This window comes from Oncorhynchus clarkii, chromosome 2 (assembly GCF_045791955.1).
Source record: "Oncorhynchus clarkii lewisi isolate Uvic-CL-2024 chromosome 2, UVic_Ocla_1.0, whole genome shotgun sequence".
Taxonomy (NCBI): domain Eukaryota; kingdom Metazoa; phylum Chordata; class Actinopteri; order Salmoniformes; family Salmonidae; genus Oncorhynchus; species Oncorhynchus clarkii.
In genome coordinates, this window is record NC_092148.1 from 7375774 (window position 1) to 7397879 (window position 22106).

The 22106-nt window shown below is 43.3% G+C and overlaps 2 protein-coding genes across 3 annotated transcripts in view; one reads left to right on the top strand and one right to left on the bottom strand.

The window, feature by feature from the left end:
* Positions 1-3315: 3315 nt before the first annotated feature.
* Positions 3316-17962, bottom strand: LOC139420181 (1-acylglycerol-3-phosphate O-acyltransferase ABHD5-like). Of its 2 annotated transcripts, XM_071169973.1 has the most exons (10): positions 17906-17962; positions 12176-12274; positions 11735-11832; positions 11474-11643; positions 10721-10923; positions 5660-5814; positions 5393-5504; positions 4834-5020; positions 4556-4624; positions 3316-4377 (listed from the first exon to the last, which is right to left on the bottom strand). In XM_071169973.1, exons 1-10 carry the CDS (start codon positions 17935-17937, stop codon positions 4279-4281), a joined length of 1224 nt encoding a protein of 407 aa, XP_071026074.1. In that variant the 5' UTR covers positions 17938-17962; the 3' UTR covers positions 3316-4278. The 2 variants fall into 2 exon arrangements, with proteins under 2 accessions (XP_071026074.1, XP_071026084.1); XM_071169983.1 differs by lacking the exon at positions 12176-12274 and having other exon boundaries at positions 17906-17957.
* A 2494-nt stretch (positions 17963-20456) lies between these two features.
* LOC139420191 (anoctamin-10-like) overlaps positions 20457-22106 on the top strand; it is a 44126-nt gene continuing 42476 nt past the window's right edge. The window contains exons 1-2 of the mRNA XM_071169998.1: positions 20457-20510; positions 21471-21692. The gene's annotated coding sequence lies outside the window, so the exon portion shown is untranslated. The remainder of the gene's footprint in view (positions 20511-21470; positions 21693-22106) is intronic.

The following is a 22106-nucleotide window of genomic DNA, read 5'->3' on the forward strand; positions in this document are numbered from 1 at the left end:
ACATAAGGGTGAATATTGTACCAATCCTGTGATATCACCTGTCAAAACATATCGTGCTTGTATGCAGTGAATTAAAGGTTCCGTACACCTCGTACAGTACTTAACATATTGATGTAGAATGTCCATCTGCAAACAGAGCTATATGTCAGCAGCATTTTTATTTAACAACTATCACATCCTTCTGGTGAATGAATGGATACTGCTTCATGGATCGTCTTCGTTTAGAGACTAAACAAATCTTGACATTTAGAGGAAGTATGAGGCACTAACAGATGCAGGCGATAAGACTAGTGGTGCAGATTGGGAAGTCGTGTGATGCAACCTGGTGTCTAGACAGAGCGCAGATTTAAGCCCTGGAAGTCAGAGAAGGTCTTGCCTAAGGGTAGGACTCATGGTACCGTGTGTGTGAGAGATATGGGGGTGGCAGTGGAAACGCTAGCTGCTGCAGAGCCTTAGTGTACACTCTCTGTCTGTCAATGTAGTCTGAGAGGAAGGAGGGGGAGAGAGAGAGAGAGGGGGGAGGGGGGGGGATGACGACTGGCAGAATATAATAAATTCGATCTAATATAGGCGCCACGCTGGTTTCCTAGCAACCGCACCGCGTCTGGCCTGTTTGCTCTGTAAGCGGCCTCCTCTAGCCCCATGTCAGGTTCATACATACTGCACTGTAGCTACACTACATAGTACTGCAGTTCTAGACCCTTTACTGTAAACCAGGTTCATATATTGCATTCAGGAAAGTATTCAGACTCCTTGACTTTTCAAAATGTTGTTACGTTACAGCCTGATTCTAAAATATATATTTTTAAATGTCCATCAATCTACACACAATATCCCATAATGACAAAGCGAAAACAGGTTAAAAAAACATTAACAAATACCTTATTTCCATACAGTACCAGTCAAAAGTTTGGACAAACCTACAATCTACTCATTCAAGGTTTTTTTTCTTTATTTTTACTATTTTCTACATTGTAGAATAATAGTGAAGACATCAAAACTATGAAATAACACATATGGAATCATGTAGTAACCAAAAAAGTGTTAAACAAATCAAAATATGTTTTATATTTGAGATTCTTCTAATAGCCACCCTTTACCTTGATGACAGCTTTGCACACTTGGCATTCTCTCAACCAGCTTCATGAGGTAGTTACTTGGAATGCATTTCTATTAACAGGTGTACCTTGTTAAAAGTTACTTTGTGGAATTTCTTTCCTTCTTAATGCGTTTGAGCCAATCAGTTGTGCTGTGACAAGGTAGGGGTGGTATACAGAAGATAGCACTATTTGGTAAAAGACCAGGTCCATATTATGGCAAGAACAGCTCAAATAAGCAAATAGAAGGATTGTATTGTCACAGAGGTGCAGTGAAATGTGTTGATTTACAGGATCAGCCATAGTAGTACAATGCCCCTGGAGCAAATTAGGGTTAAGTGCCTTGCTCAAGGGCACATCAACTGATTTTTCACCTTGTCAGCACGGGCATTTGAACCAGCGACCTTTTGGTTACTGACCCAACGCTCTAACCGCTAGGCATGCCGCCCTACACCCAAGCACACCCTGTATACATTACTGTAAGTGCACACTGCACCACTCTGCATCTTAGCTTTCACCTAAGGAAGTACAGTATCCTATACCATCGGCTCTTTCCTTAGAAGTCTGTACTATTTCCATACGAGTTTGCACATTTTCATACAGCATTCATGGACAATTGATCCGGGGCTGAACCAATAAGGATAGGATGTCGTTGATATAGATATCACTGTTAACATCTTTGTCCGGACACATTTTCAGCACCACATTCTACCCTCCCTCAGAGCTTCTGCCTCTCCCTTGTCCTAATTCACCCTCACTGTAAGCAGGTTAGCGTTGTCGTCATGAATCTTCTTCTGGAGGCAGCTCTGCTGTGAGTGGTCACTAGCTGGCACGGCCAGTCATAAAATCTCATTTTAAACCTAACGTTAAGCATACTACTAACCTGAAATGTAGCCCAGATAGCTCATTTTTGTTTTCATACATTTTAACAATATTGCCAATTTTGACTTTGCAGCTGGCTCATCGAGGAAATCTTTCAGTTGGGCCTCCAGGACAAGACTCATCCCAATAAACGTCAACCTGCTCACTGTAATGGAGCAAGTTAAAATGCAACGCTGCAGCCCTTTCTTCTTTAGCCTATGGCAGCCATATATAGACCCTAATGCAGAAAAACACCATTCTTCCTTTTACACAGCCTATTGATATTTTAAGTGGTCATAGGATGAGAAGCAGAACTGAATGATGTAACATTGACCTTGATGATTCGCTAACTGCACTTCAGCAAGGCAGGCTCCCTCCATCCCCTTCCTGATCTGAGGGAGGTTTCCCTCTAGTGGTCATGTACTGAAAGACAAGGCCTGCCCTCATCACAGATACGAACCATTACTCTTAGTAACCGACAGTTGGCAGCTCTGACATGTCAACGGGGTTGGGGGAAATATTGATAAATGTTCACCTTTGCTTTGCTCCATTTTAGAGCACAATAACAAATAACCCAGACTGGTGTTAAGTCCACCCCTGAACGTCATACTGATGTCCATGTTGCAGTTCTGTACTTTTATGGGTCCTAAAAAGCTCCCATGTTCTTCCTCTGGAGCTCTGACGACCACATTTCACACAGTGGGGTTCATCTCTCTCAAAGGAACAATTCATAGGAACGAAAGCGGTTGAGATTAGCTCTCCTCTTTGAACAGAAATCAGTGTGGATAAAAAAATGCTTGATAAAGTCACCGTGACAACAAGTTATTTTACTGCAGTAATTTTGAAGTGTAACTGCAGTTATACTGCACTCTGACTGCAGTACACTTCAGTTACTCCGCAATTACTTCAGTTACTCCACTTTTACTGCAATCTTTTATTGTAAAGGTGGTTTTCAGACAGAATGCCCATGAGAGTTGTAGTGTTTAAGACTGAAATATTGTTGATCTTCACAACACAAGTCTAAATATACGTGTCACAACAAAGGCCACGGAAATCATAATATAATCTTTATTATTTACAGGTATTTTACAATACATGAATAGAGAAGCACCATTTGTTCTTCCCCACGGAAATTGACTTGTGATTGGAGACTTACAATGATATACAGGACAACAATACAAAGGCATCCACATGTTCAGGAGTTAATCAAACCTTATCCTTGGGCTCAGCACATCTAGTAAACGGTGCTTTAGATTGTTTTTTAAAGGTTGCACTGGGTAAAGTGGCTGTAGAAGTCTAAGTAACCCACCCAATCTGCAACTTCACACACAGAGATATTAGCTGCCACCTATATGAAATAAGAGGACAGGCTGCTATAGCTATGCTAACTGATCTTAGACCTGGATACTGTGCTTTTCCAGACACCCTGGACATGTGCCTAATAATGCTATCAAATACTGTTGCAATGAATGAATGGGATTTATTGAGGCCGAACCTTCTTTCCCCACAATGGCAGCTGAGAAGAATGGAGTAGTTATCTTCAATTACTAGATTCTGCTGCTTCGTTTTCCTTCACCTGCACACGCCAGCTATTAATACGTGGATTATTTTAACACTAGACCACAACAAGAGCCAAAACACTATGAATGAGAACATAATTAGAACATCTTGAAGTGAAAACGACCACTTACAAAAGGACCCATAAAAAGACAAGACCAAAAAGCAGCAGCAATGACTGTAGTCCCTGGTCACATACTAGGTCATTAAAAAGGCACTTCGGCTGTCATGGGGAAATCTTTTTATATTTGGGATTTATTTAACCTTAACTACGCAAGTCAGTTAAGAAGAAATTCTTATTTGCAATGACGGCCTACCCCGGCCAAACCCTAACGACGCTGGGCCAATTGTGCGCCGCCCTACGGGACTGCCAATCACGGCCGGTTGTGATACAGCCTGGAACTGAGATGAAGCACTGAGATGAAGTGCCTTAGACCGCTGTGCCACTCAGGAGCCCATCAGCAAAACCAGAGGTCTAGAAGTTCCACAATCATGTGTTTTTAAATGAAAACTATGGTCCGTGGTCATATCTACATGAGCTGTTATGACGCAAATGACACATTTCTAAATAATCTCACAAAGGATCTTTGACAGAATGAGAATAATCCACAAGTGGTCAAATTGTAGTCTGTATCGTTCTGAGAATCACATTTCTTAAAACAGCAGATTAAAAGCTGACACACTCATCACAAAATGACCAAAATCACAACAAGCAGTAACAACTATGAGCCATTCTCTTTTGTCAGTAGAATGAATACAAGTGTCAAACCAAACAATCCAGGAGAATCATCTTTTCAACACGGGGTCCTTCCCTAGTTAGCAGGTCTGCTGTGCTGGTGGTGGTAGGTCTACTACTGAGGACCTAAAGTGAGGATGATCGAGGTAAAATAAAGCCCTATTGAGCTGTATGCCCAGTCCTCTCTATCCTCACAGATCACATGCACACTGAGAGGACAAGCTCTGGGCATGACAGGTGTAACACGTCACTCTCCGCAGGTTAACTAGTGCCCCCCCCCCCCTCAGCCCAGCGCGTCACACACCTGAAGCACTCTGTGGTTGAAGTCCTCTGGCTGGTCAGCATAGACGTAGTGGCCCGCTCCTCTGATAGCCTGGGAGAGAGGAGGAGGAGTAGAAATATGAGATCAGATACACATTCTGGAAAATCCTATTCATCTAGGATTTAACACTTCAATTGACTTGTTTTCCTGCCACCTGCTGAATAAATCTGAATATAAGAGCTGAGCCAGCTGTCTCACGCATTAGACAACCACACACAGACAGCATCTTAAGTGTTCAGCTTAAAGGAAATGAAACGTACTATGATCTCCACATGAGAGTTTGGCCTCATTTCTTTGATAGCGTTGCCCGAGTTACCGTCGATGCTGGAGCGTGACCCATATATCACAGTAATAGGGATGTCAGCATGGAGCAGGCCAATCCTCTGCAGCATAGGCCTCTTGGCCCACCCGTATGGGATGGTCATGTTCTTGAAGGCTGTCTCACCACTGCAACAGAGTAAACAAACATGATTATTACTAAAGAGGGAGAAGTACAGCAGTAATGTATACGATATATCTGATCTTCTCAGAATAATCCTTAATAAGCAGCTACATTGAACTCACCACTACAACAGAGTAAAACTAACATTATCACTGAAATAAGGGTGTGAGAAATGAAAATTACAGCCTATATTACAAAAGCATTTCAGAATTGAATCATAACATCTTCATTATGGTCTAAGAGGAAAACATTGGAAGTGAACTGTATTGAAACTCACTCAGACTGAGACTGTAAATACAGGCCCAGAGTAAGTGGAGATAAAAAGCCAGTGAACTCAAACAGGAACTAAATAGAGAGAGAGAGAGAGAGGGACTAACCTGGGAGTCTGGACATTCAGGTGATAGATATACTCTGTGACCGTATCGTCGTTGAACATGGATAAGTATTTCTTCTTGAAGTCTGGTCTTAGAGCTGAAACAAGTGTGGGACCTTGAAGAACAAAGGAGGTGGGTTTGAATGCTGGTAAAAACTCCACCCCATAAACAATGCAGTCATCCAGTCAGACAGGTATGTAATTGAAATGTAATTTACAGTAGTATTTCTATGTCTGTCATCCATCTAGTCAGACAGGCTGCCAGTCTTACCCAGTGGCCCCACCAGACGTAGCCCTGCCAGGGGGTTGAACGGGCTCAACATGGCTCCCAGGGCTTTGATCCACACGGGGATGGGCCTGTCCTGGTCTTCTGTGTCTGGACGCTCAGGTAAGCCCCATGGCTCAACCAGCACCATGTGCTTTACCCTACAGGACAGTGAAGAGGAAAGGTCAGCCCCATGGCTCAACCAGCACCATGTGTTACACCCTACAGGACAGTGAAGAGGAAAGGTCAGACCCACGGCTCAACCAGCACCATGTGTTACACCCTACAGGACAGTGAAGAGGAAAGGTCAGCCCCACGGCTCAACCAGCACCATGTGTTACACCCTACAGGACAGTGAAGAGGAAAGGTCAGCCCCACGGCTCAACCAGCACCATGTGTTGCACCCTACAGGACAGTGAAGAGGAAAGGTCAGACCCACGGCTCAACCAGCACCCTACAGGAGAGTGAAGAGGAAAGGTCAGCCCCACGGCTCAACCAGCACCATGTGCTTTACCCTACAGGACAGTGAAGAGGAAAGGTCAGCCCCACGGCTCAACAACACCATGTGTTACACCCTACAGGACAGTGAAGAGGAAAGGTCAGCCCCACGGCTCAACCAGCACCATGTGTTACACCCTACAGGACAGTGAAGAGGAAAGGTCAGCCCCACGGCTCAACCAGCACCATGTGTTGCACCCTACAGGACAGTGAAGAGGAAAGGTCAGCCCCACGGCTCAACCAGCACCCTACAGGAGAGTGAAGAGGAAAGACCATACACTATCAACACCAATCTGAAATAACTGAAACGCCTCTATGGTTGTGAACAAAATAAGTTGATGTCGTATTGAAAGGTCTGGAAAGGAAATAATCTAAACCACACTAGGGCACAGTTTATTAAGTGATCTGTCCATCGGTGAACTGAACAGGGGAAATAAAGGCGGCATTTCTGATATTTTTTTCCCTAATTGGTCTTTTGACCAATCAGATCAGCTCTGAAAAAAATCTGATGTGAAAAGATCAGTGGTCAAAAGACCAATTAGTGGAAAATAATAACAGAATTGGGCTGCCTGTCTAAACATAGCCAAAGTGCCCCAGTCAGATTAAGAGCATTTTGTCCTTAATTCAGAGCCAATTAGGATACTCAGGATGTGGCTGGCTGGCTGCTTTAATACTAGAGAAGGACAGGATGTGGCTGGCTGGCTGCTTTAATACTAGAGAAGGACAGGATGTGGCTGGCTGGCTGCTTTAATACTAGAGAAGGACAGGATGTGGCTGGCTGGCTGCTTTAATACTAGAGAAGGACAGGATGTGGCTGGCTGGCTGCTTTAATACTAGAGAAGGACAGGATGTGGCTGGCTGGCTGCTTTAATACTAGAGAAGGACAGGATATGGCTGGCTGGCTGCTTTAATACTAGAGAAGGACAGGATGTGGTTGGCTGCTTTAATACTAGAGAAGGACAGGATGTGGCTGGCTGCTTGAATACTAGAGAAGGACAGGATGTGACTGGCTGGCTGCTTTAATACTAGAGAAGGACAGGATGTGGCTGGCTGGCTGCTTTAATACTAGAGAAGGACAGGATGTGGCTGGCTGCTTTAATACTAGAGAAGGACAGGATGTGGCTGGCTGCTTTAATACTAGAGAAGGACAGGATGTGGCTGGCTGCTTGAATACTAGAGAAGGACAGGATGTGGCTGGCTGCTTTAATACTAGAGAAGGACAGGATGTGGCTGGCTGGCTGCTTTAATACTAGAGAAGGACAGGATGTGGCTGGCGGGCTGCTTTAATACTAGAGAAGGACAGGATGTGGTTGGCTGCTTTAATACTAGAGAAGGACAGGATGTGGCTGGCTGCTTTAATACTAGAGAAGGACAGGATGTGGTTGGCTGCTTGAATACTAGAGAAGGACAGGACGTGGTTGGCTGCTTGAATACTAGAGAAGGACAGGATGTGGCTGGCTGCTTTAATACTAGAGAAGGACAGGATGTGGCTGGCTGGCTGCTTTAATACTAGAGAAGGACAGGATGTGGCTGGCTGGCTGCTTTAATACTAGAGAAGGACAGGATGTGGCTGGCTGCTTGAATACTAGAAGGACAGGATGTGGCTGGCTGCTTGAATACTAGAAGGACAGGATGTGGCTGGCTGCTTGAATACTAGAGAAGGACAGGATGTGGCTGGCTGCTTGAATACTAGAGAAGGACAGGATGTGGCTGGCTGCTTGAATACTAGAGAAGGACAGGATGTGGCTGGCTGCTTGAATACTAGAGAAGGACAGGATGTGGTTGGCTGCTTGAATACTAGAGAAGGACAGGATGTGGTTGGCTGCTTGAATACTAGAGAAGGACAGGATGTGGCTGGCTGCTTGAATACTAGAGAAGGACAGGATGTGGCTGGCTGCTTGAATACTAGAGAAGGACAGGATGTGGCTGGCTGCTTTAATACTAGAGAAGGACAGGATGTGGTTGGCTGCTTGAATACTAGAGAAGGACAGGATGTGGTTGGCTGCTTGAATACTAGAGAAGGACAGGATGTGGCTGGCTGCTTTAATACTAGAGAAGGACAGGATGTGGCTGGCTGCTTTAATACTAGAGAAGGACAGGATGTGGCTGGCTGGCTGCTTTAATACTAGAGAGGGACAGGATGTGGCTGGCTGGCTGCTTTAATACTAGAGAAGGACAGGATGTGGCTGACTGCTTGAATACTAGAAGGACAGGATGTGGCTGGCTGCTTGAATACTAGAGAATGACAGGATGTGGCTGGCTGCTTTAATACTAGAGAAGGACAGGATGTGGCTGGCTGCTTTAATACTAGAGAAGGACAGGATGTGGCTGGCTGCTTGAATACTAGAAGGACAGGATGTGGCTGGCTGCTTTAATACTAGAGAAGGACAGGATGTGGTTGGCTGCTTGAATACTAGAGAAGGACAGGATGTGTCTGGCTGCTTGAATACTAGAGAAGGACAGTATGTGGCTGGCTGCTTGAATACTAGAGAAGGACAGGATGTGGTTGGCTGCTTGAATACTAGAGAAGGACAGGATGTGGTTGGCTGCTTGAATACTAGAGAAGGACAGGATGTGGTTGTCTGCTTGAATACTAGAGAAGGACAGGATGTGGTTGGCTGCTTGAATACTAGAGAAGGACAGGATGTGGCTGGCTGCTTGAATACTAGAGAAGGACAGGATGTGGTTGGCTGCTTGAATACTAGAGAAGGACAGGATGTGGCTGGCTGCTTTAATACTAGAGAAGGACAGGATGTGGCTGGCTGCTTTAATACTAGAGAAGGACAGGATGTGGCTGGCTGGCTGCTTTAATACTAGAGAGGGACAGGATGTGGCTGGCTGGCTGCTTTAATACTAGAGAAGGACAGGATGTGGCTGACTGCTTGAATACTAGAAGGACAGGATGTGGCTGGCTGCTTGAATACTAGAGAATGACAGGATGTGGCTGGCTGCTTGAATACTAGAGAAGGACAGGATGTGGCTGGCTGCTTGAATACTAGAGAAGGACAGGATGTGGCTGGCTGCTTGAATACTAGAGAAGGACAGGATGTGGCTGGCTGCTTGAATACTAGAGAAGGACAGGATGTGGCTGGCTGCTTTAATACTAGAGAAGGACAGGATGTGGCTGGCTGCTTTAATACTAGAGAAGGACAGGATGTGGCTGGCTGCTTTAATACTAGAGAAGGACAGGATGTGGCTGGCTGCTTGAATACTAGAAGGACAGGATGTGGCTGGCTGCTTTAATACTAGAGAAGGACAGGATGTGGTTGGCTGCTTGAATACTAGAGAAGGACAGGATGTGTCTGGCTGCTTGAATACTAGAGAAGGACAGCATGTGGCTGGCTGCTTGAATACTAGAGAAGGACAGGATGTGGTTGGCTGCTTGAATACTAGAGAAGGACAGGATGTGGTTGGCTGCTTGAATACTAGAGAAGGACAGGATGTGGTTGTCTGCTTGAATACTAGAGAAGGACAGGATGTGGTTGGCTGCTTGAATACTAGAGAAGGACAGGATGTGGCTGGCTGCTTGAATACTAGAGAAGGACAGGATGTGGCTGGCTGGCTGCTTTAATACTAGAGAAGGACAGGATGTGGCTGGCTGGCTGCTTGAATACTAGAGAAGGACAGGATGTGGCTGGCTGGCTGCTTGAATACTAGAAGGACAGGATGTGGCTGACTGGCTGGCTGCTTTAATACTAGAAGGACAGAATGTGGCTGGCTGGCTGCTTGAATACTAGAAGGACAGGATGTGGCTGGCTGGCTGCTTGAATACTAGAAGGATAGGATGTGGCTGGCTGGCTGCTTTAATACTAGAAGGACAGGATGTGGCTGGCTGGCTGGCTGCTTGAATACTAGAAGGACAGGATGTGGCTGGCTGGCTGCTTGAATACTAGAAGGACAGGATGTGGCTGGCTGGCTGGCTGCTTTAATACTAGAAGGACAGGATGTGGCTGGCTGGCTGCTTGAATACTAGAAGGACAGGATGTGGTTGGCTGCTTTAATACTAGAAGGACAGGATGTGGCTGGCTGGCTGGCTGCTTTAAGCTGTTCTGATCTGAGTGTGATGAGGTTTTGGAGACATTTATAATGAGTTAGGTTCCTGCTGAAATCTTAGCAACACAGTGAGAGAAGATGATTCAGTTGAGATACAGCACAGAGGGGACCTTTTTTAAGGACATTCATGTTGTTATCAGAGGTTAGCACCTGCATACCAACATCCCGTGAGGTCTGGGGTGTACAGTATTAGTCAAGCATAGGAGGGTGAACCAAGGACTGGCTAAACACATGTAGTATTCTATCTTTAACCAAGGAGGTGGCTAAACACATGTAGTATTCTATCTTTAACCAAGGAGGTGGCTAAACACATGTAGTATTCTATCTTTAACCAAGGAGGTGGCTAAACACATGTAGTATTCTATCTTTAACCAAGGAGGTGGCTAAACACATGTAGTATTCTATCTTTAACCAAGGAGGTGGCTAAATACTAAGGAATAAAACAGCCATTCATATTGAAACTTGTCTATGGTTCTGAACTGGGGAAAGTGTTGGGTGGTGTCCGGTGATACTTGCCTGGTGGGATACTTGAGCGAATAAGCAGCTGCCAAATAACCTCCAAAGTTATGTCCCAGCATGACCATGGCTTCCAGGCCGACTTTAGCCCTCCACTGCTCGATGGAGTCCACAAACTGGGCCTCAGCCTCCTTGGCGTTGGAGCTGAAGTAGGGCCTGCTGCTCTGGCCGAAGCCCAGCAGGTCAAAGGCATAGACGGGCCTCTATTATTAACAATAATAATAATGAAAAGTAATTTTATTTGTAAAGGCACGACACAACATGATAAAACTTACTAAAAATAGAAGTCAGTGTTAAAAAGAAAGCATACACAAAATATATAGCAGTCAGACAACAATTAGAGCTAGTTACATATAGCAGGTGTGGTTGACCAGTTGACCTATTGGTAGTTTCCTGTGACCATCCTCAAATCTCTTTTGGAAGTCTGGAGAAATTCAGTATGTGATTGGCTGTGAGTAGAAATGAAGTTTCCCCTCCGAAGAGGCATTTCCTTGTTTCTTTTCCTACCTTGTAGTAGCCTATACACCGTTAGTTACATACCTTATTCATCCTTACATAAACATCAGAAATATGATTATAACAACCTGTTCAGAGCCGCAACCATGCAAAATACTGCAGTGGTTTGATATATGGCAATGTGCACTAGTTTCTATCTAGACTCTGTCGTACCACACCCCTTTACATGGTCTCTCTGAGGAGAACTTCCTCAGGCTTTCCAACGCTACAAGAGAAGCCTGTGCTTCAGAGACTAACCTGTTGGGCCAGGGCGTCTAGGTTGAGGGCCCACAGGCCCACCCCTCCACCGAAGCCATGCAGCAGCACCAGGGGAGTCTGGTTCTTCATGTTTCCATTCAATGTGAGGGTCCACAGCATGTTACCATCCGAGATTGGGACATACTGCTGGGACACCTTGCCTGTGATGCCTGGGGATGAGAAGGATCCACACATAATAATCCACAAATTGGCCATGGCTGGAAATACAGTTTGATAGTAAAGGAGAGAGAAATTCCTTACATTGCAGCATCTTCTCCTCTGCAGTCTTGAGCTGGTTCTGGGAGGTGGGGCACCAGGAGGGCAGCCAGCTGGTGATCCATGCCGTGGAAGTCCAGGACCTGCATAGACACAGACACAACTCATCAACCAGCCTAGGCTATAGCCTAAACGGTCTGGGATTACATTGGTAGTCAGGAGTCATGTTGCTGACGGTTGTAATATTTCACAGCAAAAAGGAGACGAGACATTAAATGTAAAAAAACAACAACTTGTAAACATGCTTCGGGGATAGGTGAAAATAAAATTACATGCAGGGTTTGTTAACTGATTACTGCCAGGGATGTTACTTCCTGCCTCAAGCACTGCATGCAGCAGGGAGTTAGAGTTGCACTAGCAGCATATGAGTGGGGTGCAGCCGGGGAAGTGGCGTTAGTCTGACAATCACACCGGTAGGTAGGTTACCTCAACGTTCTGTCCAGGACACTCAACAAATTGTAGAAAAGACTATGAATACCAAGAAACATCAGTATTCGCTGAGCCAGTCTGCAGCCAAAAAACAAACTAAAAAACAGAGTGGAAAAAGGGATGTTATATGCCAGGGACGACATGCAATAGCCTTATTAATCACATTTGCTTGTGTTAATTGAATGGGGAAATGCAGTTAGTGTTGGGGATGGGATTCGCTGCATTGGACTTAGTTACATCCTAAATTAAAAAACAGATAAGGTATTGGATAATTGGTTCTTGAAATTGGGTTGCAGTAGTGGAGAAGGTTGTAGTGTACTGGCCTATAGGCTACAAAAACACTTGAACAAAGCTTTCAAGCCTTCCTAAAACATTTTACTTTAGGCATTGTCAATATGGCATTTCCACAGTAGCTGAATTACGCTGTATGCCAATCAAAAAAAATATTGATTTAGAAGTTTAACAAACCAACTCTATGCACAATGACTACTTTGAACAATTTACTGGAAAAACTGTGCAGATGCTAAATTTGGTAACAAAATTACAGTAAAATCTCCCTGGGTTTTATTTTTTTATTATTATTATTTTTTCACCTTTATTTAACCAGGTTGGCTAGTTGAGAACACCTTTATTTAACCAGGTTGGCTAGTTGAGAACACCTTTATTTAACCAGGTTGGCTAGTTGAGAACACCTTTATTTAACCAGGTTGGCTAGTTGAGAACACCTTTATTTAACCAGGTTGGCTAGTTGAGAACAAGTTCTCATTTACAATTGCGACCTGGCCAAGATAAAGCAAAGCAGTTCGACACATACAACAACAGAGTTACACATGGAGTAAGACAAACATACAGTCAATAATACAGTAGAAACAAGGGTATATACGATGTGAGCGAATGAGGTGAGATAAGGGAGGTAAAGGAAAAAAAGGCCATGGTGGCAAAGTAAATACAATATAGCAAGTAAAACACTGGAATGGTAGATTTGCAGTGGAAGAATGTGCAAAGTAGAAATAAAAATAATGGGGTGCAAAAGAGCAAAATAAATAAATAAATAAATAATAATGAATAATAATTCAGTAGGGAAAGAGGTAGTTGTTTGGGCTAAATTATAGGTGGGCTATGTACAGGTGCAGTAATCTGTGACAGCTGGTGACAGCTGGTGCTTAAAGCTAGTGAGGGAGATAAGTGTTTCCAGTTTCAGAGATCTTTGTAGTTCGTTCCAGTCATTGGCAGCAGAGAACTAGAAGGAGAGGCGGCCAAAGGAAGAATTGGTTTTGGGGGTGACCAGAGAGATATACCTGCTGGAGCGAGTGCTACAGGTGGGTGATGCTATGGTGACCAGCGAGCTGAGATAAGGGGGACTTTACCTAGCAGGGTCTTGTAGATGACATGGAGCCAGTGGGTTTGGCGACGAGTATGACGCGAGGGCCAGCCAACGAGAGCGATTATTCTGATATTCTGTTACCAAACTTTATATCTGCACAGTTCTTACTGTATATTTTCTGTGGAAATGGTTAAGTCCTTTTGCATAGAGTTATATGGTTGGTTAAACTTTGAAATCAATGTTTTTTTGTTTGGTATACATTTTAAAGTGAAAATTCTGAGTCTGGGCATAATTCCATGACCATAGAATTTCTCAGGATAATTCCATCACCGTGGAATTGTCCTAAATTAAGATCAGAAAATAGAAACATGGACATTTAAAATATACAGTGCCTTGCGAAAGTATTCGGCCCCCTTGAACTTTGCGACCTTTTGCCACATTTCAGGCTTCAAACATAAAGATATAAAACTATTTTTTGTGAAGAATCAACAACAAGTGGGACACAATCATGAAGTGGAACGACATTTATTGGATATTTCAAACTTTTTTAACAAATCAAAAACTGAAAAATTGGGCGTGCAAAATTATTCAGCCCCCTTAAGTTAATACTTTGTAGCGCCACCTTTTGCTGCGATTACAGCTGTAAGTCGCTTGGGGTATGTCTCTATCAGTTTTGCACATCGAGAGACTGAATTTTTTTTCCCATTCCTCCTTGCAAAACAGCTCGAGCTCAGTGAGGTTGGATGGAGAGCATTTGTGAACAGCAGTTTTCAGTTCTTTCCACAGATTCTCGATTGGATTCAGGTCTGGACTTTGACTTGGCCATTCTAACACCTGGATATGTTTATTTTTGAACCATTCCATTGTAGATTTTGCTTTATGTTTTGGATCATTGTCTTGTTGGAAGACAAATCTCCGTCCCAGTCTCAGGTCTTTTGCAGACTCCATCAGGTTTTCTTCCAGAATGGTCCTGTATTTGGCTCCATCCATCTTCCCATCAATTTTAACCATCTTCCCTGTCCCTGCTGAAGAAAAGCAGGCCCAAACCATGATGCTGCCACCACCATGTTTGACAGTGGGGATGGTGTGTTCAGGGTGATGAGCTGTGTTGCTTTTACGCCAAACATAACGTTTTGCATTGTTGCCAAAAAGTTCAATTTTGGTTTCATCTGACCAGAGCACCTTCTTCCACATGTTTGGTGTGTCTCCCAGGTGGCTTGTGGCAAACTTTAAACAACACTTTTTATGGATACCTTTAAGAAATGGCTTTCTTCTTGCCACTCTTCCATAAAGGCCAGATTTCTGCAATATACGACTGATTTTTGTCCTATGGACAGAGTCTCCCACCTCAGCTGTAGATCTCTGCAGTTCATCCAGAGTGATCATGGGCCTCTTGGCTGCATCTCTGATCAGTCTTCTCCTTGTATGAGCTGAAAGTTTAGAGGGACGGCCAGGTCTTGGTAGATTTGCAGTGGTCTGATACTCCTTCCATTTCAATATTATCGCTTGCACAGTGCTCCTTGGGATGTTTAAAGCTTGGGAAATCTTTTTGTATCCAAATCCGGCTTTAAACTTCTTCACAACAGTATCTCGGACCTGCCTGGTGTGTTCCTTGTTCTTCATGATGCTCTCTGCGCTTTTAACGGACCTCTGAGACTATCACAGTGCAGGTGCATTTATACGGAGACTTGATTACACACAGGTGGATTGTATTTATCATCATTAGTCATTTAGGTCAACATTGGATCATTCAGAGATCCTCACTGAACTTCTGGAGAGAGTTTGCTGCACTGAAAGTAAAGGGGCTGAATAATTTTGCACGCCCAATTTTTCAGTTTTTGATTTGTTAAAAAAGTTTGAAATATCCAATAAATGTCGTTCCACTTCATGATTGTGTCCCACTTGTTGTTGATTCTTCACAAAAAAATACAGTTTTATATCTTTATGTTTGAAGCCTGAAATGTGGCAAAAGGTCGCAAAGTTCAAGGGGGACGAATACTTTCGCAAGGCACTGTAAGTAGTCTAAGTAGTCTATGAGTAGTCTATGTACATGTAAACAACACCTAAAACATCTTGAGATATGACACTGTCAAAGACACCCTCCACACTGCCCCCCAAAACCCTCACTAACACCATTAAAATGTATCTGTATCATGCTGAAACACCCTTAGGATTGTTCAACAATTCAACAACCATTTCAACAGTAACATCTGTTACCCCCAATATCTCTTTTGCCGTCTCCACAATAACCTTCTGCTTTTCACAACCCGAGTCGCATTAATAACCTTACCAATAAAAGCTATGAGGTCAACTTTATTAATTATCAAAGTGTCCTTTGACACCACACACGAATGAGCACAAGATTTCTTTACAGGCCTCCAAACCATCAGAAGCACCAGCCCTGAAAGTAGGTCCACCTACTACAGGTACATCCATGTAACTCCATCAGTCTGACAGTAGGTCCACCTACTACAGGTACATCCATGTAAGCTCCATCAGTCTGACAGTAGGTCCACCTACTACAGGTACATCCATGTAAGCTCCATAAGTCCGCTCTGTAGTTCTACCAATCAGTTTCACGGCTTCTGCATACGATACATCACGACTGATCCTATATCTCCGAGCCTCTCTCTGTATACGATACATCACGACTGATCCTATATCTCCGAGCCCCTCTCTGTATACGATACATCACGACTGATCCTATATCTCCGAGCCTCTCTCTGCATACGATACATCACGACTGATCCTATATCTCCGAGCCTCTCTCTGCATACGATACATCACGACTGATCCTATATCTCCGAGCCTCTCTCTGCATACGATACATCACGACTGATCCTATATCTCCGAGCCTCTCTCTGCATACGATACATCACGACTGATCCTATATCTCCGAGCCTCTCTCTGTATACGATACATCACGACTGATCCTATATCTCCGAGCCTCTCTCTGTACTTGGCATCCACCAAATGCTACAGTGGTCCCCCCACAATTACAGCACTTAACCGTCACATTGCTCCCACATTCACCGTAACCATGTGTCCCTACTCACTTGGCACATATTTTCTTTCCTTTACACTGAGCCGCTACATTCTTTGGCATTTAAAACATTGCAGTGCATATGGGACAAGTTCTCTAACATTGAAGCTAAGGAATCGGATATGTACTTTTCTCAGCAAGACTTTATCAAACCTCACCACCACTGATAAGCTTTCACTTGTTTGACCCTCTTTCCTACCAATCAACCTTTTGGCCTCAATTTTTATATTTTTTTTTATTTTACCTTTATTTAACCAGGCAAGTCAGTTAAGAACAAATTCTTATTTTCAATGACGGCCTGGGAACAGTGGGTTAACTGCCTGTTCAGGGGCAGAACGACAGATTTGTACCTTGTCAGCTCGGGGGTTTGAACTCACAACCTTCCGGTTACTAGTCCAACGCTCTAACCACTAGGCTACCCTGCCGCCCCTGGACATAGATATTGGGACCACAGTGATGACTTCCCCCAATCTGGCATAAGAACCAGGGACATGGCTTTTAATCTTCTTCCCATTAACGTTAAGCTTTTCCATTTTCAGAATAGTCTCTTGCTGAGCCTGGCTACCACACTATATTAACAATCTACCATTTCCAATGAATCGAGCTAATTTCACTTCACCTACATTTTTCTCTACGGCATGAGTTAGTCAGATAGGGTGTAAGTGAGGCCCCGTGGTCTCATCAAACACTATCACCGCTTTCCACTCCAACACATCACTACCCTTGCTTCATACCTAGGCCCTCTTCATGCTTTCTTCACTAGACGCTTCACTGCTTTCTGTATCATGATCTCTCTTCTTCCTATGCCTTTCCACTACCGACCATTCCCGTCATCCTCCCGCACCATACAGTCAGAACTGACACTCATATTGTTCGCATTCCAACACAGCTGTTCATTTCAAGCTTTAAACCGCTCCGTCGGTTTCATGACTTTTTAACGCGGATCAATGCCGCTTTCACGTGCTAATCGGAACTAGGAACATCGGAAATGTCCGACTTTCTAACTTGTTGTTGTCAATCACCTACCGCGTTCAACTAATTAGCAAGTCGAAATGTCCGAGTTTCCTAGCTCCGACGTGCACCGGAACCCGGCATAAACTATAAACAAGGCGACTTACACGTCAAGTCCTGAAATGGCAACATTGTTGCCACGAGTGTGTTAAATCAATTGAAAATTAACTTCAGTCTAACTTCAGGTGCTTGACGACAAACAAGAACAATCAACGTGCTAGGACTAGCTAATAACAAGACACAAGGGAAACATATTGTATCATGATTCACTTTTTGTGGGTCGCTTTTATCAATATTGTTATATTTAAAAGAGCGGTTCTAAGTTTGTTTATAAAAAAAACACACTCACCCTCTCTCAGTAGTCACGGCTTGGTCAGCCATTCTTCACACAGCCAAATCACATGATCCACAAAACATGACATCACCTGGCGTGTATTCATTAGGAGGTTTCCGTTGCAAAACTTTTGCAATGGAAACCTTTTACAATACTTCAGGATCTAAACGGAAGCAAACTAAAGAGTGTCTATTGTATTGATAAGATAACAATCAAAACACATGTCCTCAAATATGCTCTAACAATCAAAACACATGTCCTCAAATATGGAAGGCAGGCAGGAGGTGAGATCAGGTGGGACCATTTAAAAAAAAAAAACTTTATTTAACTAGGCAAGTCAGTTAAGAACAGATTCTTATTTACAATGACGGCCTCCCCCGGCCCATCCCTAACCCGGCCGGACGATGCTGAGCCAATTCTGTGCCGCCCTATGGGACTCCCAATCGCGGCCGGTTGTGATACAGCCTGGAAACAAACCAGGGTCTGTAGTGATGCTTCTAGCACTGAGATGCAGTACCTTAGACCGCTGTGCCTCTCAGGAGCCCATTCTAGCCAATGAGAGGGCAGATACGCGTGTGAACAACAGGCCATAGAGATGGAGGACTCATCTTTGTATCTGTGCCATTATAACGTCTGTGACAGTTTGGGCAGTCCCATTAAAGCTATCTCCATTTTAAAGTAGTCAATTGTTTTCTTCATTGGCTGATTGCTACCAACTCATAGGAATCCCCATCCAGTTGAAAACGTATAAATGGTGATAGCCCTCAATGGCAATGTCCATGACAAATTGGATAATATCCATGATGAGTCCTCTATCAATTTCAATTCAAATGGCTTTATTGGCATGGGAAACATATGTTTACATTGCCAAAGCAAGTGAAATAGATAACAAACAAAAGTTAAATAAACAATCAGAAATTAAAAGTAAACATTACACTGACAACATATTATGGCTATATACCGTGTTCTAATGATGTGCAAATAGTTAATGTACAAAAGGGAAAATAAATAAACATAAATATGGGTTGTATTTACAATGGGGTTTGTTCTTCACTGTTTGCCTTTTTCTTGTGGCAACAGGTCACATCTTGCTGCTGTGATGGTACACTGTGGTATTTCACCTTATAGATATGGGAGTTTATCAAAATGTGATTTGTTTTTAAATTCGTTGTGGGTCTGTGTAATCTGAGGGAAATATATTTATCTAACATTATCATACATTTGGCAGGAGGGTAGGAAGTGCAGCTCAATTTCCACCTCATTTAATGGGCAGTGTGCGCCTAGCCTATCTTCTCTTGAGAGCCAGGTCTGCCTTCAGCAGCCTTTCTCAATAGCAAGGCTATGCTCACTGAGTCTGCACATAGTCAAAGCTTTCCTTAATTTTGGGTCAGTCATGGTAGCCAGGTATTCTGCCACTGTGTACTCTCTGTTTAGGGCCAAATAGCATTCCAGTTTGCTCTATTTTTTAGTTAATTCTTTCCAAATTTGTCAAGAAATGACCTTTTTGTATTCTCGTGATTTGGTTGGGTCTTATTGTGGTTTTGGAATCAATTCCTTTTAGGTTGTTGTAGAATTTAACGTCTGTTTTCTGGATTTTGATAATTAGCGGGTATCATCCTAATTTTGCTCTGCATGCAGTATTTGGTGTTTGACTTGTACACAGGGGATGTTTTTTCAGAATTCTGCATGCAGTCTCAATTTTGTTTTTCCTCATTTAGTGAATTCTTGGTTTGTGAGCGCACCCCAGACCTCAACCATAAAGGCCAATTGGTTCTACAACTGATTCAAGTATTTTTTTTAGCCAGATCCTAATTGGGATGTCAAATTGTATGTTCCTTTTGATGGCGTAGTAGGCCCTTCTTGCCTTGTCTCTCAGATCGTTCATAGCTTTTCGGAAGTTACCTTTGGTGCTGATATTTAGGCCATCGTAGGTATAGTTGTGTGTGCTCTAGGGCAACGGTGTCTAGATGGAATTTATATTCATGGTCCTGGAAACAGGACCTTTTATAGGACCATTATTTATGTCTTACTGAGATTCACTGTCAGGGCCCAGGTCTGACAGAATCTGCGGAGAATATCTAGGTGTTGCTGTATGCCCTCCTTGGCTGGGGACAGAAGCTCTGACAACAGGCACAACTAAGATATAAAGTCATTTTTTGCCGAAATGCCACAAGCGTCCACTTATATATATATATATATATATATATACACACACACACACATAACACCTAAGATTTACGAAACGTCCTATTAAATAAAATAAGCGTCAAGTAGCAAATGAGAAATTACCATTTTTGTTTACTAAATTCGACACTCATTGACCTCCATACAAAAATGATTTACTTAGTTGGTTTATTTTCGTGGCCAGATCTTGTGACGATTAAAACTTCTCACTTCGTCTCTTCCTCTGAGCGAACGAGACGGGGAGGGACCTACCTACATAAACTCCCAAATTTTGATAAACTTGACCAATAAAGTCTCGTTTTCGTTGCAAAACGTTTTCCGTTTGAAGTAAACGGTTTCAGTAATACACCCCTGAAGAAGAACGCGACTTTTTTTTACTGACGCTGTGGGATGTGATATTGCGGAAGATACACACACACGCCACAAATTAACTCTGGTATGGTAAAATAAATACAATTATTTACACAAAAATTGGTAGTCGTATTCGATAGGCTCTTATCAGAGACAATGCTATGGATTCTGTGTTTTATATGACAACCTCAATAGTAATAATAAACTAGCCAAACCAAACTAACAAGAACCAATACTTGTATCCTGGGAGCAAGACCATAATCATAATAACCCTCACCTGATTGTCTGGTGAGGTTTAGTCTAACCACAAGGCAGGTAACCACTAGAGCGTTGGACCAGTAACCGAAAGGTTACCGAAAGGTTGCTGGGTCGAATCCCTGAGCGGACTAGGTAAACATCTGTCGTTCTGCCCCTGAACAAGGCAGTTCCCCGGTAGGCCGTCATTGTAAATAAGAGTTTGTTCTTTATTGACATCCCTAGTTAAATAAAAGGTTAAAATAATATTGTCAACATTATAACTACTGTATTTTTTTTTCATAATAAAGACATATGCCGTATGCCTGTCCTGCTAGAAAAACGTGTTAGAATCCTATTAAAATGAGGAAGCCCCATTGAAAGTGTTCTTGTCGTGATTTACTTGCCTCCGTTCCATAGAGATAGATACAGGACTCTAGTGCCCCAAAACCGGTCTAAGCATGGGCAGCGCATTTGAAGACTTTCACTATTTTGAAGTATTCATTGGGGTGGGACTTCTTATCGGTTAAGGAATGAACACATAATTCCATCCAGATCATCAGGAGGGATCAGCCAATGAATTATATTGTGAGCAAACATTCCATAACTGCAGGTGGCATTCAATCACCAACCTTGGCTTTGTACCTTTTCAAACAACACACTCCAGGTGGCAGTATGCACCCTTTCAGTTCGTTTACTATCTCATAGAAGTAGCAGAAGAACAAAAGTGACTATACTGCCCATGCTCTCACAGGCGCCATAATAGGAGAGATACAATGTTGCGTCCTCTAACTATCTCTATGCTATGTAGGCCTACACACACAGCAAAGCACGTTGGTGGGTGTGATAACTGCGGGCTGAAGTCTACAGCGGCGCTTGCCTGTCAGTGCCAGTGACGTGGAGAGGCAGAAGTCAAGCAACTCTTCTGATTTCTCAAGACAATAGAAGATTCGAAATAGGTATTTATTGTCGACTTGGCATTGCGGGCAACCTTTAAAAGTGGACCTTATTGCGCCAGCGAACGAAGCACGTGGTGAGTAGCCTTGTTTATAGAGATTTGTTGATGTAAAAGGCCTACCGGTATCTACTTTTCCGATTTGCGTCAAATGTTTCCCCAGTTGTACGTGACAATGTTACGTCAAAGCTCAACACATTTCTTCAGAGTAAAGCAATCATGAGTATACCCTGTAACAGTGTTTATAGCCACCCATCGATACTGCAACGAACGTGCGGTTCATGCCCCGCCCTCTCTCACACCAAAACACTCAGCTGTCACTGTCACTAGCCAGCTTTAGCTGATATTCAGAATCAGATTTTGGAGCAAATTACATTTTAACCTCTTTAATACATGGAAAATCTGTTTTTAAGCCGTTGTGTTTCAACGTCTAAAGTAAACAGTCGAATGACATCAATCAGTTGGGCTGAACCCAAGCCATAAGAATGACTT

Bases quoted from the DNA above. Each gene is read 5' to 3' on its own strand.
- LOC139420181 (XM_071169973.1), bottom strand. From the start codon at position 17,937: ATGGCTGACCAAGCCGTGACTACTGAGAGAGG. The intron at 10,924-11,473 runs GTTAGTCTCTGA...TGTTAATAATAG, and splicing joins TAGACGCCCTGGCCCAACAG to AGGCCCGTCTATGCCTTTGA. The intron at 4,625-4,833 runs GTACGTTTCATT...CCTCTCTCCCAG, and splicing joins ACTCTCATGTGGAGATCATA to GCTATCAGAGGAGCGGGCCA.